This window comes from Pan troglodytes, chromosome 12 (genome assembly GCF_028858775.2).
Source record: "Pan troglodytes isolate AG18354 chromosome 12, NHGRI_mPanTro3-v2.0_pri, whole genome shotgun sequence".
NCBI lineage: Eukaryota > Metazoa > Chordata > Mammalia > Primates > Hominidae > Pan > Pan troglodytes.
Window position 1 is genome coordinate 76,532,123 of NC_072410.2, and position 13,490 is coordinate 76,545,612.

Genomic DNA, 13,490 nt, shown 5'->3' on the forward strand with positions numbered 1-13,490 from the left:
AATACTGGGAGACGGTTTGCCTTTCTCCTATCACTTGGTATCATTACTCTATCCCATCATTTGGAAATTTACCAAACAGTAGGCAGAGCAGATTCTTCCGTAACCTGAAATGTAATTCACCTGGGCCTACACTGGAGTCACCTGGGGGAGCTTCAACGCACGGAGCTGCTCGTCCCACTCTAGGGATTCTGTTGAATTGCTTTGGGATCTGGTCTGGGCATGGAATAATAGGGCTCCCCAGGTGAGCTTTATTAAATGTAATTTGCCTCTCTTGGGTTTCAATTTCCTCTTAGTGGTTTTCACCCTTTGTACTTTGGAGCTATTTCTCTTTGGGGATAATTGGAGGCAAAATAACAGGTCTGCTTTTTGCCATTTTTTAACACAGTGGTTCGCAATCCTGGCTGTGCATAAAAACCAAACACAGCCATTTAGACACCTGAGAGTCATCCTAGACCTGATGAATTGGAATCTCCAGACGGTGAGTTTTTAAAGCTCCATAAGTGATTCTGGTGGGCAGCCCGGTGGAGTCCCTCCATATAAAGGCCGTGGGTCTCTTTCTTTCTTCTTTTAACAATTTCAAAAGGCCTGTTTTCATTGTTGTCCAAAGGCTTTTTTAGGAGCCTAAGACCATACTAGATTTGGCCTCCTCCAACACATAGCAAGTTCATGCTATATACTGGCATTCCTTCTCAGCTTCATGACTTCTTGGTCTATTTTATATTGGTATTTATAAAATCGGGACATCTGAGAACTCTCATGGAATCAGACTGGTTTCTTTAAATGCCGATCTGTGAGAGGTAGCTTAGTGGCTTAGCCTTCATGCTCTACAGCCAGACTGCCTGAATTCCATGCCTGCTTCTCCAGTTACTAACTTTGTGGCCTTGGGCCAATTATGTAATCTCTGTGCCGCCATTTTCTCATCCATGAAATGGGGACATTAGTAGGCCTCCCCATATATTTGTTATGAGGATTAAATGAAAGAATACAATCAAGTGGCGAGAACAGTAGGTGACAGTAAATTATTGGCATTGTTCCTTCCTCAATATATCTAAGATCACAACTGTATGGTTAGAACAAACAGAATTGTCTTTGGGATAATCCAGGAGAGAACTCTTTGGTCTCAGTTTACGGAATAATCATTGTTTCACCTAGGCCACCTGTGTGCATTTATCTCCCATGCACATGAAATCTAGAACCAATTAGTTTTCACTGGAGGCAAATAGCCAAATATGTGACCCACCCAAAAGAACATTTCTGATTCTTTTTTGCCTTCCTGTGCTGTTTTCTCTTTCTTTCTTTTCACTGACATTACATTCATAGTAAACTTTATATATACTGGTGGGACATCTTTAAACTTTCTGGAATAAGAAAGGAAAAACAAGGAAGGAAGGATTTTAGAAAAACAAGGAAGGAAGGAAACAATTTTAGCACTGCTGGCTAAAATTGCAGGCTGTAACACCAGATCTCGGCTGGGCGTGGTGGTTCATGCCTGTAATCCCAGCACTTCTGGTGGACAAGGTAGGTGGATAGCTCGAGCCCAGGAGTTTGAGAACAGCCTGGGCCACATAGTGAGACCCTGTCTTTACAAAAAAATACAAAAATTAGCCAGACACGGTGGCATGTGCCTGTAGTCCCAGCTACTCAGGAGGCGGAGGTGTGAGGTTGGCTTGAGTCCAGGAGGTAGAGGTTGCAAGAGAGCCAAGATCATATCACTGCCCTACAGCCTGGGTGACAGTGCCAGATCTTATCTCGAAAAAAATTAAAAAGCATCATATCTCCTTTTCTCTCTAATGAGTGGGGCACGTGTGTGTCTTTGGGTGTCTGTGTGTGTTGTGTGTGTGCATAAACCCCAGTGGCATGGGGGAGCCTGGGCGCACCGGGAACTGAGGAGCCCAGCAAGCTGAGGGCTGCATGCCTCACCAGCTGATGCCACCTGTCAGGGACACAGATCCAGGGGTCCCAGATCTTTGGAGTTGCCACGAAATGCCCCAATCTATATTTTCACTTACATCTCTTTTTAAATGTTGCCTACTAATTCGATTTTAAAAAAGTTATCTCCTGGCTGAATGGGTCTCACAATCCTCCAGTTTGCGACCTTTACATCATTGAAAAGATTGCTGCTTCCACCTTTTAAGGGAGAAGAAAATGAAGACCCACTTGCTTTTTAAGCACGATGGCACAGATGGCAGTTAAAATGGGAGGCCACTTGGCCCACCATTCCCCAGCCCAGCGGAAAGGGTCCTGGCAGCTAGGTGGCCCCTGTAGTTGTAGGGACAAGCCGCCCAAGCCTCAGGCTGGGCCTCACAGCCCCCTTCCCCACAATCTCATTGGTTTCCTCGCTAAAACACTTCTGAGGGAAAGTTGCTTCATTCCTTTGGAGGCAGTCAGTAGACACACATATCTATTTTCTAAATGGACCAAATTCTCTCAGACCGCCAGGCATTCTGAACAATCAACCACAGCTGAATTCTATCAGGTCTGCTGTTTGATAGAATTCAACTATTTCCCCTCTCCAGTGTCATTATTGTTTGCTAAACTATAAAAAAAAAATTTTTTTTACAAATTCCATTTGAGAAGTTACTTTAGGAAAAAAGAAAACTCTACTTCAGGTATTAGCTAACAGCAAACCTCCTCCCCTACACAGCAAATAGAGATCAAAGGAGTTCAGCCAACTATCGTTTGTCTGGGAATTAGCTGGGGTCTATAGACACAGCTTTCAGGGATTGCCATCACAGAGGCAAGCAGGTGTCCCTGTTGTAAAGAAGTTGCCACCAAACTTCTAACATGTGTTATGATGCTTTGAAACAAAACTTCAGGGCAACTACCCGAAGGTTCCTTTGGAAGGCAGTGCCAATTCAGAAACCTACAGAAGAAAGGGAGGGCCCAGGACAGAGCCCCTTCCTGGCTTTTGCTCCTGCGAAACTGGGGAACATGTTCCTTGTCTGCTATTGGTAAAGAGAGAAGCTTTTCAAGGAGACTTTCAATGCTGCTTCTATGTCTAAATTCCATGGCTCAATCATTTGTAAGCAAAAGTAAGGAATATAAAGTAAGCTTCTTAAATGGGGTTCCCACCCCTGGAGCAAGGGTTGCCATTTTTTTCTGTGAAAGGCCAGGTAGTAAATATTTTAGATGTTGTGAGCCATATGGTCTCTGTCATAACCACTCCACTCTGCCACTGTAGCCTAAAAGCAGCATGAACTTGTGTAAATGAATGAAGGTGGCTGTGTTCCGATAAAACTTTATGGGCACTGATGTTTGAATTTCATACAGTGTTCATGTGTCATGAAACAGTATTCTTCAACCATTAAGAAAATGTTGAAACCATTCTTATTCTAGGGCTGCACAAAAGCAGGTGGTGGGCTGGATTTGGCCCTGGGCTGCAGTTTGCGGACCCCTGCCTCAAAGGATGGCTTCAGGGTTTCCATGAGCCTGGTAGAATATAGAACAGTGTACTGTGTTTGTGACACCTTGGGGTTTTCCTGGAGACAGAGTTTACTGTATCAGATTCTCCAAGGGGGTAGTGACACCACTGCTAAGTTAAGAACCACTGATTTAAACATTTCCATTATAAAAAGCCTGGCTTTCTAAGTGGTACAATAACTGTCTCTGAGGAATCCACATAAAGGAGAAAGCCCTGAGAAGTATTTTCAGGACCTGAAGTGCCCCCTTTTGCTTAAGTCTTTCAGACCACAAGGGTCCCCAGCACGGGGCATCCCCTCTGGACTTAGTGACTATACGGTGCTCTGTGGGGAAGGCTGTCTCATGTAAAAATGGCTGAGAACACTCCCCCGGATGTAGACTGTGTATTTAAGCCTCTTCCCAGAGGCGTCTTCTAAGTGCAGGTGAAGTCAATAGTCTCAAAGCGTTAGCTCCAAACACATTATGTCTCCATTCTTGTTAGTGAAGGAGGCATTTCTGGGCAGTTCTGAGGGATGGCGCTTATTCCTGCTCCTCAAACCCTCCCAGGGCCTCCCAGGCCCGCCCAGGCCTGCCCAGGCTCACACCTATGCACTCCTTTGGCTGTGACACGTTGATTCTGAAATTTGGTAACAAAAATATAAAGTATACATTCCAGCCACATGGAGCCACCTGATTATGGATGAGTCCACATCGTCCATCCAGTGCACACTGGCCCCAGATGACATCCAGTCTGGGATTTAGGAATGGCCTGGATATGTCGCTAAGTGCCCCAGGAGTCTTGGCTCCCGCAAGAGGCTGGCAGTGCCTGGGGGGAAAGAGGGCCTGGCGCTTCTGACACTAGCAGGGCCCAGCTCAGCCTGGCTTTGCCGGCTCCCAGCTAATGGAATGAACGCTGCAGAGTCTCTGGAGGACGGCAGAGAGCCACAGCCATTCTCTCCACCGCTGAGCCCACTGGCCCTCCAAGAGTCGAACTGAGAGGATGCTGCACGTGAGCTCTGAAACCATTCCTGAGGCCACTCAAGGGACGTGTCTGCTGCTGCTGTACAGGAAAGGAAATGCCTCTTCCTGGGGGAATGATCCCCAAACCAGGCTAGTCCCCTCCTATATATACCTTGACCCTTGTGCTGGGGTTCTGTTTCCTGGTACTCCTCATAACTGGAGCTAAATGATGACTCAGTCTGAGGTGTCTTTTCCACTGGACTGGAGCTCCACATGCGCATCTGCCTTGTGTTTTTAGCACCAGCTCAGTGCCTGGGACAGCCTTAGCTTCTTTAGGAGGAAAACATAACAAAGCTGCAGATGGAGACTTTGCCAGTGCTTTGATGCCTTCAACACCCGGCTCTTGTAACCTCACACCCACTCCACAGGGAGGAGAGTGCTGTGATCACATCTCCATTGTAAAGATGGGGAAATGGGCTCGGAGGCATTAGACGTCTTGTCTAACAGGCAGGCTGGGCAAGAGGTGGGGTCAGGACTTGGAATCAGCTTGTTCTGACCCCGAGGCTGTGCCCCTGGCATGTACTATCCTGCCTCCCATGAAGAACTGCCGGGGGAGGCATCAATGCAGCCATCTGCACAAAGACACGCAGCACTGTGCCCAGCATAAGCTGCCAGTTCAATGGTTTCTGTCAATAGCGGTGTTGCTGTGTTAACATCAAACAAACAACTGCATTCTGCCATGTACCCCTCACAGTGCAAGAGGCCACCATCACCACCAAGTCTTTTGGGGTTATTTCGTAGACATTAGGGGCACCCCAGGAGAGGCCTGGGACAGAACCTGATATAGAAAATGCTGTGTGGCTATCCAGGAATAAAGAGCCTTAGGAGGAGACAGTACCCTGCCTGCCCTGGCTTGCCTGGGGCCTGAGCTTGCTGAGCCAGGCCCTGCAGTGAGCTGGCCCCCCGCAGCGGGATGTGCAGTGGCAGGACCCGAGCCTGGCGATGCAGCAGGAGCCTGTGTCTCCAGCTGGAAGTGGGTAAGAAAACAGTGGCAACTTGGACTCATTCTGCTTCTAACTGGGGGATCTTTTTCATTTATCATCTACTTTTTAAAGCCGTGTTATTGCTGATAGCTGTTGGGTTTACCATTCCAGGGATATTTTTGGTATCCAAAGAAGAAACTTTCCAATCTGGCCCTGGCAAAGGCCCAGTTCCTCCACTTACCAATCTCTCCCCCACTTATTTAGGAAAATGTTCTAGATAGAGATCAGTTCTCTTGGCCCAGGATTTATTATTGCACTGCCTGTGAAATGGGAACTGTAAACATTCTAATATGTGCCTCTCAAGTCAAGACGAGGTCACCCACCTTCTCTCACCATTCAACAATAATTTCAGGTTTCCTAATGCAGGATCTTATGACCCCAAATTCCCGGGCATATACTGGAACTGATCTTGAGCCATAAAAGGTGAGAAGAGAATTTTGAGATAGAGCTGAAAAAAACACTGTATATCTGGGGAATTCATTTGTTCATTCCACAAATATAGATTGAATACCTACTATGTGCCAGGAATTGTTCTAACTGCTGGGGATGCATTTGTGAACAAAACAGATGTAACTCTCTCCCTTGATTGCTGATTGCTAATTACTGTGCATTGCTAATGGTTGACGCTGGGTGATGAACACATGGGGACTCATTCAATGGTTTGCTCTACTTTTATATATGTTTGGAAATTTCCATACTAAAGTTAAAATTATGAGTCCCAAATCTCAAAAACATGATGCTGAGTGAAAGAAGGCAGACACAAAAAAAGCACATGCTATGTGGCTCCATTTATAAGAAACTCTAGAAAAGACGAATCTAATCTCCAGTGACAGAAAGCAGACCAGGGTTGCCTGTGGCTATGGGCAGGAAACTTCTTGGGAGGATGGAGGTGTTCTATATACTTATTGTGCTGGTGGTCACATGGGTGTATGACATTTTTCAAATGCATTAGAATGTGGACTTGAAATGGGTGCATTTATTCTATGTAAATTTTATTGCAATACAATTGATTAAAAAACCCTGCAAATCCCTGCTCTCACATGGCTGGGGCTGGAAGAAATCTTAGGGATTACTTAAGTCCCTCGTTTTACAGGAAAGGAGCAGAGAGATTCAGTGAATTTCTCAGCATCTCACAGACAGTAACAGTGGGGACTAGCACCCAGTTCTGTCCAGCACTTCCCCTTAGCTCACTGCCTGTGATACAAGGTGGGTGCTTCAATCTGAAGTGCCACATTTTGGGGTGACTGTCTTCTCAATTATTTGGTTGAACACCCACACCCCAGGTCCCTATAGTCTGAGTCTGCCACGCCTCCCAGGAAGTCTGCAAATCCTGTTACTGCCAACACTAGCTGATATGTCAGCTGCTGCGCTAGCGGGGAAGGAGTGCGGCTAAAGTCCTAGGTCAGGGTCTGGTTTATTTTCTAAGTCATCTCAGTTGATAAGCCCTACTCTGGAGGGCTTATCTTTCCATCTCCTTACTTAAGGCAAATATATTTCATAGTTCCCTGGCCTAGCCATTCGCCACCCTCTTCCACACCTAGCTGGGCTCTCACACCTGAAATACTCCATTGATCTCCAAGCTCTGTGCTCCAAGAAAGCTGCTGTTGAGGTGAAGTAGGTCCAGAAAGGAGTAGCCAGAGGAACATGGAGGGTGAAGGGCTGCTGCTATGTGGCCAGGCCTTCTCACAGTGAGGAGACTGAGGTTGATGTGGAAACTTAATGAACCTTCACAAACCCACTGTGTATTAGTCAAATCTCAGAATTCCAGAATAACAATGGAATGTTAAGTTTAGGCCAAACCTAATTCTGTTACCATCTCCCTCCCCAGCACAAACAATGGGAAGTTAAGAAGGCACTGATCCCCCAAGTGCAAAACTGGATTCCCCAGAGTGTCTCTTCTCCATGACATATATGCCTCTGGAGATCAAAGGTCCTCCACTTGATGTGGGCAGAACACCCCCCCCCCCCCCAGTCAGCTTGCAAAGTGCCCCTTGGTGCCTGTACCCTTCAGGGAACAAATTCTGGCTGGAGGGCTGAGCCCCTCTGTGAGGGAGGGTTGAGGCTCTGTCTGCCTTCACTTCAATACACACGAACCAGGCTCTGACCCCTGTCCCTCCTGGCAGCCAGACCATCCTTTAGTCCTCTCCGCAGAGATAGGCAGGAGGGCATTGCTTATCCAGCAGTGCAGACCCACTTGGATAGGATCTTCTGCAAGACCCAAGATGAGAAGGGGGCTGACATAGGCTCTCAGGACCCACAGAAACCCTGGCTCCCAGCCTGTTTGGGGAGGCCCTCTTCTCTCTGTCCTCAAACCTTGAAAGGCAGAGCTCCAAATTCCTCTTCCAAATGAGCATCCTGTTAGGATTCAGGTGCCGGATTTTACCCTACTGCCTATTATCCCTTAAGTATTTTGCATTACCAAGTCTTCTGCCATCGAAGCTTTTCAAGGTGGCAATGTTAGGGTGATGGCAGAAGATTTTTTCCTTGCCTTTGTCAAGCTTCTCCCTCTAGGGCTTCAGGGCTTCACAGAGGGCGCAAAGGACATGTTCAACAAACACTTGTTGAATATAACTGATCTGAATCTTGCCTTTCCCTTTCTCCTTTTATGCCTTTCTTCCTGATCCCTCCCAGCTTTCTGTCAAGTTCCAGCTCCTCTAGGAAACATTCCCTGATTCCTCCTGCTGTCCTCTGGTTTGATCAGGCATGGCCTAGGAAGTCCTCTCATGCTCCCAGGTGAGTTGTATGTGTGTTACTTCAAGTGCAGGTGGGTCTGGGAGGAGATTAAGTTCAAGAAACACTAGTCTGATGAACCCAGGAAGGCATATACCAAAGTAACAGCCATTAAGACGCAAAGAAAAGCTTAGGAGCTTATGAAAGTGCCCAGCAAAGCCCAGGCCAGCCCAGGCCTCAAACTCTTCCCTGGAGTGGGGGTAGGGGATGAAAATGATGTGTTCGTTGGCCCTCCCAATCCCAGGCCACAGGAACGTTCCTGCAATCAGAATTCTCTAATGGTGAAATCATTGTTCCTGCCATCAGAATTCTCAAATGGCAAAATTCCTGCAATCAGAATTCTAAAATGGCGAAATCACTTGTCCAGAGTCAAAGATGCTCCACTGAGGCTGTTTCGCTTAGAAATATTTGGGAGCCTGCTGTGCTGGAACAGGGTCTCACTGGTGACTGCTACCACTTCAAGGCTGGGGTGCTGAGGGCCGCACAGCTGTACAGAGCAAAAACACTACTGACAATGAAGGCAGGGAACATCAACGTGGTAAGCATGGTCACAGAGTAAAAGCAGGGGACCGGGGGGCGGGGCGGGGGATGCTGAGAAAATGTGGCAGAACTTGGGGTGCCATCCTAAGAGGGAAAAAGGGCTGGGAATGCTGGCACCTGGGGTGAGTCACCCTCGCAGTACCTCCCTCCCCTTGGCACTCCCTAGCTCATACCAGTGGCTGTGCTGGAATGACGCCCCTGCAGGCGCCTCAGCATTCTGAACTGTGCTCCTTCCCTGCCTTCAGATGCTTTCTGCCCTGTAATGGCTGGTGCCTTGCTAGATGGTGTCATCCCCTCATCTGAACTCCTGGCCCGTCAGCCCCTTTGGGACAGGAGTGTTGTCCAGTCCAGCCTCCCTTGGCCTCAGGCTCCTGTTGTCCTCCTCACCATCAGCATCAACACCATCCAAGTGTTCACCTGTATCAGGCACTGTGCTACTCATTTCAGGTAATTAGGTTTGTTGACGCTTCATAGCAACCCCAGGTGGTAGATATTTATAACCCCCATGCTATGATCAGCAGACCGAGGCTCAGAGAGAAGTGGTGACTTTCCCAATATCCCACAGCCCAAATTAGAACCTGGTTGCATCTGATTCCAAAGCCCAGCCTCCAAACATCACACCAACCTCCTGCAATTCTTAACTCTTGATTCTTGGAGTTTGGGGATGAGAAGTTCAAAGGCCAGGGAAGGGGTGGTGAATGGAGAGAGAGGAATTAAAATTCACTGAGAATCTACAGTGCACAAAGTAGCTTAGACTTATTCTATTCCTGTTTATAATTCTTTTTGAGACAGGATCTCCCTTTGTCTCCCAGGCTGGAGTGCAGTGGCATGAACATGGCTCACTACAGCCTCAACCTCCTGAGCTCAAGCAATCCTCCCACCCCAGCCTCCCAAGTAGCTGGGACTACAGGTGCATGCCACCATGCCTGGCTACTTTTTGCATTTTTTGTAGAGACAGGGTTTTGCCGTGTTGCCCAGGCTTGTCTCGAACTCCTGAGTGCAAGTGATCTGCCTGCCTTGGCCTCCCAAAGTGCTGGAATTACAGGTATGAACCACAGTACCCAGCTATTCCTGTTAATAATTCCATGAGTGAAGAATTCTCATAGTATCCCAATTTTACAGATAAGGAGGCTCAAGGAAGCCAGAGGTCCAGGGGTGAGGTGAATTCTGAGTGTCACATGGCTTTCCTGTGACAGCAGTTTTCTTCCAACCCAAGTCTCTCAGAAGTCAAAGCCAGTATCCTGTCCACTGTACCATGCCACCCGCTGGGTCAACCACCAAAAACAGGTTTCTGGACTTTTCCCATGCCCTCCAGCCCTGGATCAGAGTCCTGGCTCTTGGAGGGCTCTTGTAGCCTCTTGGATGGTAAGCCGCTTGGATGTGGTGGACACAGTCCAGGGGGATGTCCTCGTGAGGGGCTGCAGAACCCAGCCTTGCTCCTGCCCCAGCTCTGCCAGAACAGAGGATGAGGATGGTGTCATGACTGGCCTCCATCATCACAACCCATGTTATCAGGTGGTCCCTAGGCAGGTGGGCTGGCTTCAGGGGAAGGGGCTGCCTGTTCAACAGGGCTCCTCCTCAGGTCGCTAAATTGGTGAAGTGTGCGGGTCTCGAGCCCACTTCCCAGGTTTTCTCTCAGCACAGCCCAGTCATGCAGGAGCATGCAAGAGAGGCCTCCCTCGGGGGTCCCGCCATGCAGCGCGGATGGCTGGATGGAAACGGATCATGAGGTTGAGAGGGGCCTCTATGTCACCGGGCCTGAGGGCTCACCTACCTGGAGAGACTCCCCACTCTGGAGGCCTTACCTTAAAGAGGGACATTCACACTGAAGCAAACTTGAAAAGAGAGAACATGTACACAAAGAGAAGTTTACTTGGCCAGCATTTCCCTCATTGCCTCTGGCTTTCACTGAGGACAACTAGGTTTCTGGGGAGGCAAATCTCTCCCTCCTACGCTGGCTTCCCCCCATTCCAGTGCTGAAGCCCTGGGAGCCAGAGTCTCAGAGCTGAATGCTTTTGAGGGGAAGGAATGGGTACACAGCGGAGAAGCCAGGAGTGAGCAGAACATCCCCAAGATCTGCAAGGTCAGATGATGCCCTTCAACCACACCAAACACATCGCTCTGCCCCTCCAGTCCCCAAAGAAGGCAAGCCCATCAGTAACACAAAAGCGAAATGTGCTACTGTTATTGGCAATTAGACAATGCCATCATCTTGGGATGAAATCCCCAGTGGGATAGACCAGTGAATTGTAGGGTTGGAGATTTTCTCCAGCATCGAAGGCTTTGGCTCCAGCCTTGCTGGCTTTCCTGTCTCCCCAACCCCTCAGTGCTGGAGTATTTGCCACCAAACAACCCCCTACTGTGTGTCCTTGCTCTGAAGCAAGCCACCCCCGGAAAATTGACTTGAGTACATGATGGTGCAAAGTCTTTGGTTTGGTGTTGATGGCACATCGCTTGCACAAACTCAGTTCATTATGTGGGTGGACAGAGGGTGAACAAGAGGAATACAAAAGGGAAAGTGGAGGAGGGAGAGTACGTAAGAGAGCTGAGAGAACGAAAGACAGGAAAGTCTCCACGCTGAAGCAGAGGCCACTGAAAACTGCACTGGGTGGGGGTTAGTACAAAGGGATGTTGGCCTGTAGTCAGGAAACCCAGTTGGACTAGTGACAGCTGGTGAGTCAGGGCAGGGGTTAGACAAGGGAGGCTTAGGAGCCGGGGGAGCAGAAATCTCAGCTTAGCAGACATCTCAAGAAGGCAAAAGCCTGGGGGGAATAGAAGCCAATTGAGGTATGTGATGGAACCTGACCAGAGGCCAAATTCCAGCTATGAATCTGGACAATCTCCTTGGTGATAGCTTCAGAGGGGCGAGGCTTCCTGTGCAGGAATGGAAGTCAGGCCTGAAAGCTGTTGTGCTGTTGCATCCTCGGCCTCTGTGATGGTGACCCAGGGGCCCCCAGCCTCTAGCAGGCCAGCCTGGGCAGAGTACAGCCTTGTTGTGCCTGGCAGGTTCTTCCATGAAGGGGCTCTGTCCTTGTAGTGAGAGTGGAGAGGGTCAGGAGCTCTGCAAAAATATGCCACTGCATCCTGGCTCTTGTAAGTGACATGACCTCTCCCAGCCTCACCTCCAGCACCAACCACCTGACAAAACCAGGTCCTCCTTGTATCAGACAGGCAGGGCACCCGCCCCCCCGCCCCTCCCCAGGTCACCCAGATTCAGTATGGCCAGCTGAGGAGTGGGGTAATTCAGGTTTCTGGAGACTGGTGTCATTCTAGTATGATGCCAAAAGGGCATGGCTTGGAAGCAAGTGGAGGTAACCCACGACAGAGGAAACCTGGAGCTCCCTCAGGGGCTTCAGGCACTTGACTGAGTCACCTTGGAGGTATTCAGTTTTACCAGATTAGGGCACTTGTACAGCTGCCTTCCTTGCTTGTTTAAACACACGCCCAATGTCTCCTTGAGGCCACCATCAAATTGCAAGGCTGATGGTGTTTGCTCACAGACTTGATCCTTTCCCTTCTCACAGTGTCTTGCCTTTGACCTGGAGTCTGTCAAAGACCCAGGACCAACAACTGCACATTGTCCCTGGCTGCTTGTGATCCGGTAACTTGGAGGGTTTTTCCCAATGTCGGGATCTAAACCAGTTTTCCCTCTTCCCTCTGTCAAAGCCCTTTCTTTCCCAGCTCTGCTAGGAAGGCATCTCACATGTCCTCAAGTTATTTGATACCTTAAGCCCAAGGAAATCCTGTCTTGTGATGGCAATCTGCCCCCTGAATAGAAGCCACCTCACCACAACCTCTGTGGGGTGCGCCTCAGCTTCCCTGTGTCTCTCAGTGGCCTCTGTGGGGTGCGCCTCAGCTTCTCTGTGTCTCTCAGTGGCCTCTGTGGGGTGCGCCTCAGCTTCCCTGTGTCTCTCAGTGGCCTCTGTGGGGTGCGCCTCAGCTTCCCTGTGTCTCTCAGTGGCCTCTGTGGGGTGCGCCTCAGCTTCCCTGTGTCTCAGTGGCCTCTGTGGGGTGCGCCTCAGCTTCCCTGTGTCTCAGTGGCCTCTGTGGGGTGCGCCTCAGCTTCCCTGTGTCTCTCAGTGGCCTCTGTGGGGTGCACCTCACCTTTCCCGTGGCCTCTGTGGGGTACACCTCAGCTTCCCTGTGTCTCTCAGTGGCCTCTGTGGGGTGTGCCTCAGCTTCCCCGTGTCTCTCAGTGGCCTCTGTGGGGTGTGCCTCAGCTTCCCCGTGTCTCTTAGTGGCCTCTGTGGGGTGTGCCTCAGCTTCCCCGTGTCTCTCAGTGGCCTCTGTGGGGTGCGCCTCAGCTTCCCCGTGTCTCTCAGTGGTCTCTGTGGGGTGCACCTCAGCTTCCCTGTGTCTCTCAGTGGTCTCTGTGGGGTGCACCTCAGCTTCCCTGTGTCTCTCAGTGGTCTCTGTGGGGTGCACCTCAGCTTCCCTGTGTCTCTCAGTGGCCTCTGTGGGGTGCACCTCACCTTTCCTGTGGCCTCTGTGGGGTGCACCTCAGCTTCCCCATGACTCTCAGTGGCCTCTATGGGGATGCACCTCAGCTTCCCTGTGTCTATCAGTGGCCTCTGTGGGGTGCACCTCAGCTTCCCTGTGTCTCTCAGTGGCCTCTGTGGGGTGCACCTCACCTTTCCTGTGGCCTCTGTGGGGTGCACCTCAGCTTCCCCACGACTCTCAGTGGCCTCTGTGGGGTGCGCCTCAGCTTCCCCATGTCTCTCAGTGGCCTCTGTGGGGTGTGCCTCAGCTTCCCTGTGTCTCTCAGTGGCCTCTGTGGGGTGCGCCTCAGCTTCCCCGTGTCTCTCAGTGGCCTCTATG

At 49.8% G+C, this 13,490-nt stretch overlaps 1 protein-coding gene across 18 annotated transcripts in view; it reads right to left on the minus strand.

Annotated features, from left to right (window-relative positions):
* The window catches only part of PRKCE (protein kinase C epsilon), a 537,105-nt gene that overhangs the window by 11,506 nt on the left and 512,109 nt on the right, over positions 1-13,490 (minus strand). Inside the window, exon 15 of one of the 18 annotated variants that reach the window (XM_016948459.4) lies at positions 10,478-10,507. The exons of the other annotated variants lie outside the window; for them this stretch is intronic. Coding sequence (XP_016803948.1) covers positions 10,493-10,507 — 15 coding nt within the window. The 3' untranslated portion in view covers positions 10,478-10,492. Of the gene's footprint in view, positions 1-10,477; positions 10,508-13,490 lie in introns of those variants that run through there. 18 annotated transcript variants of the gene reach the window in all.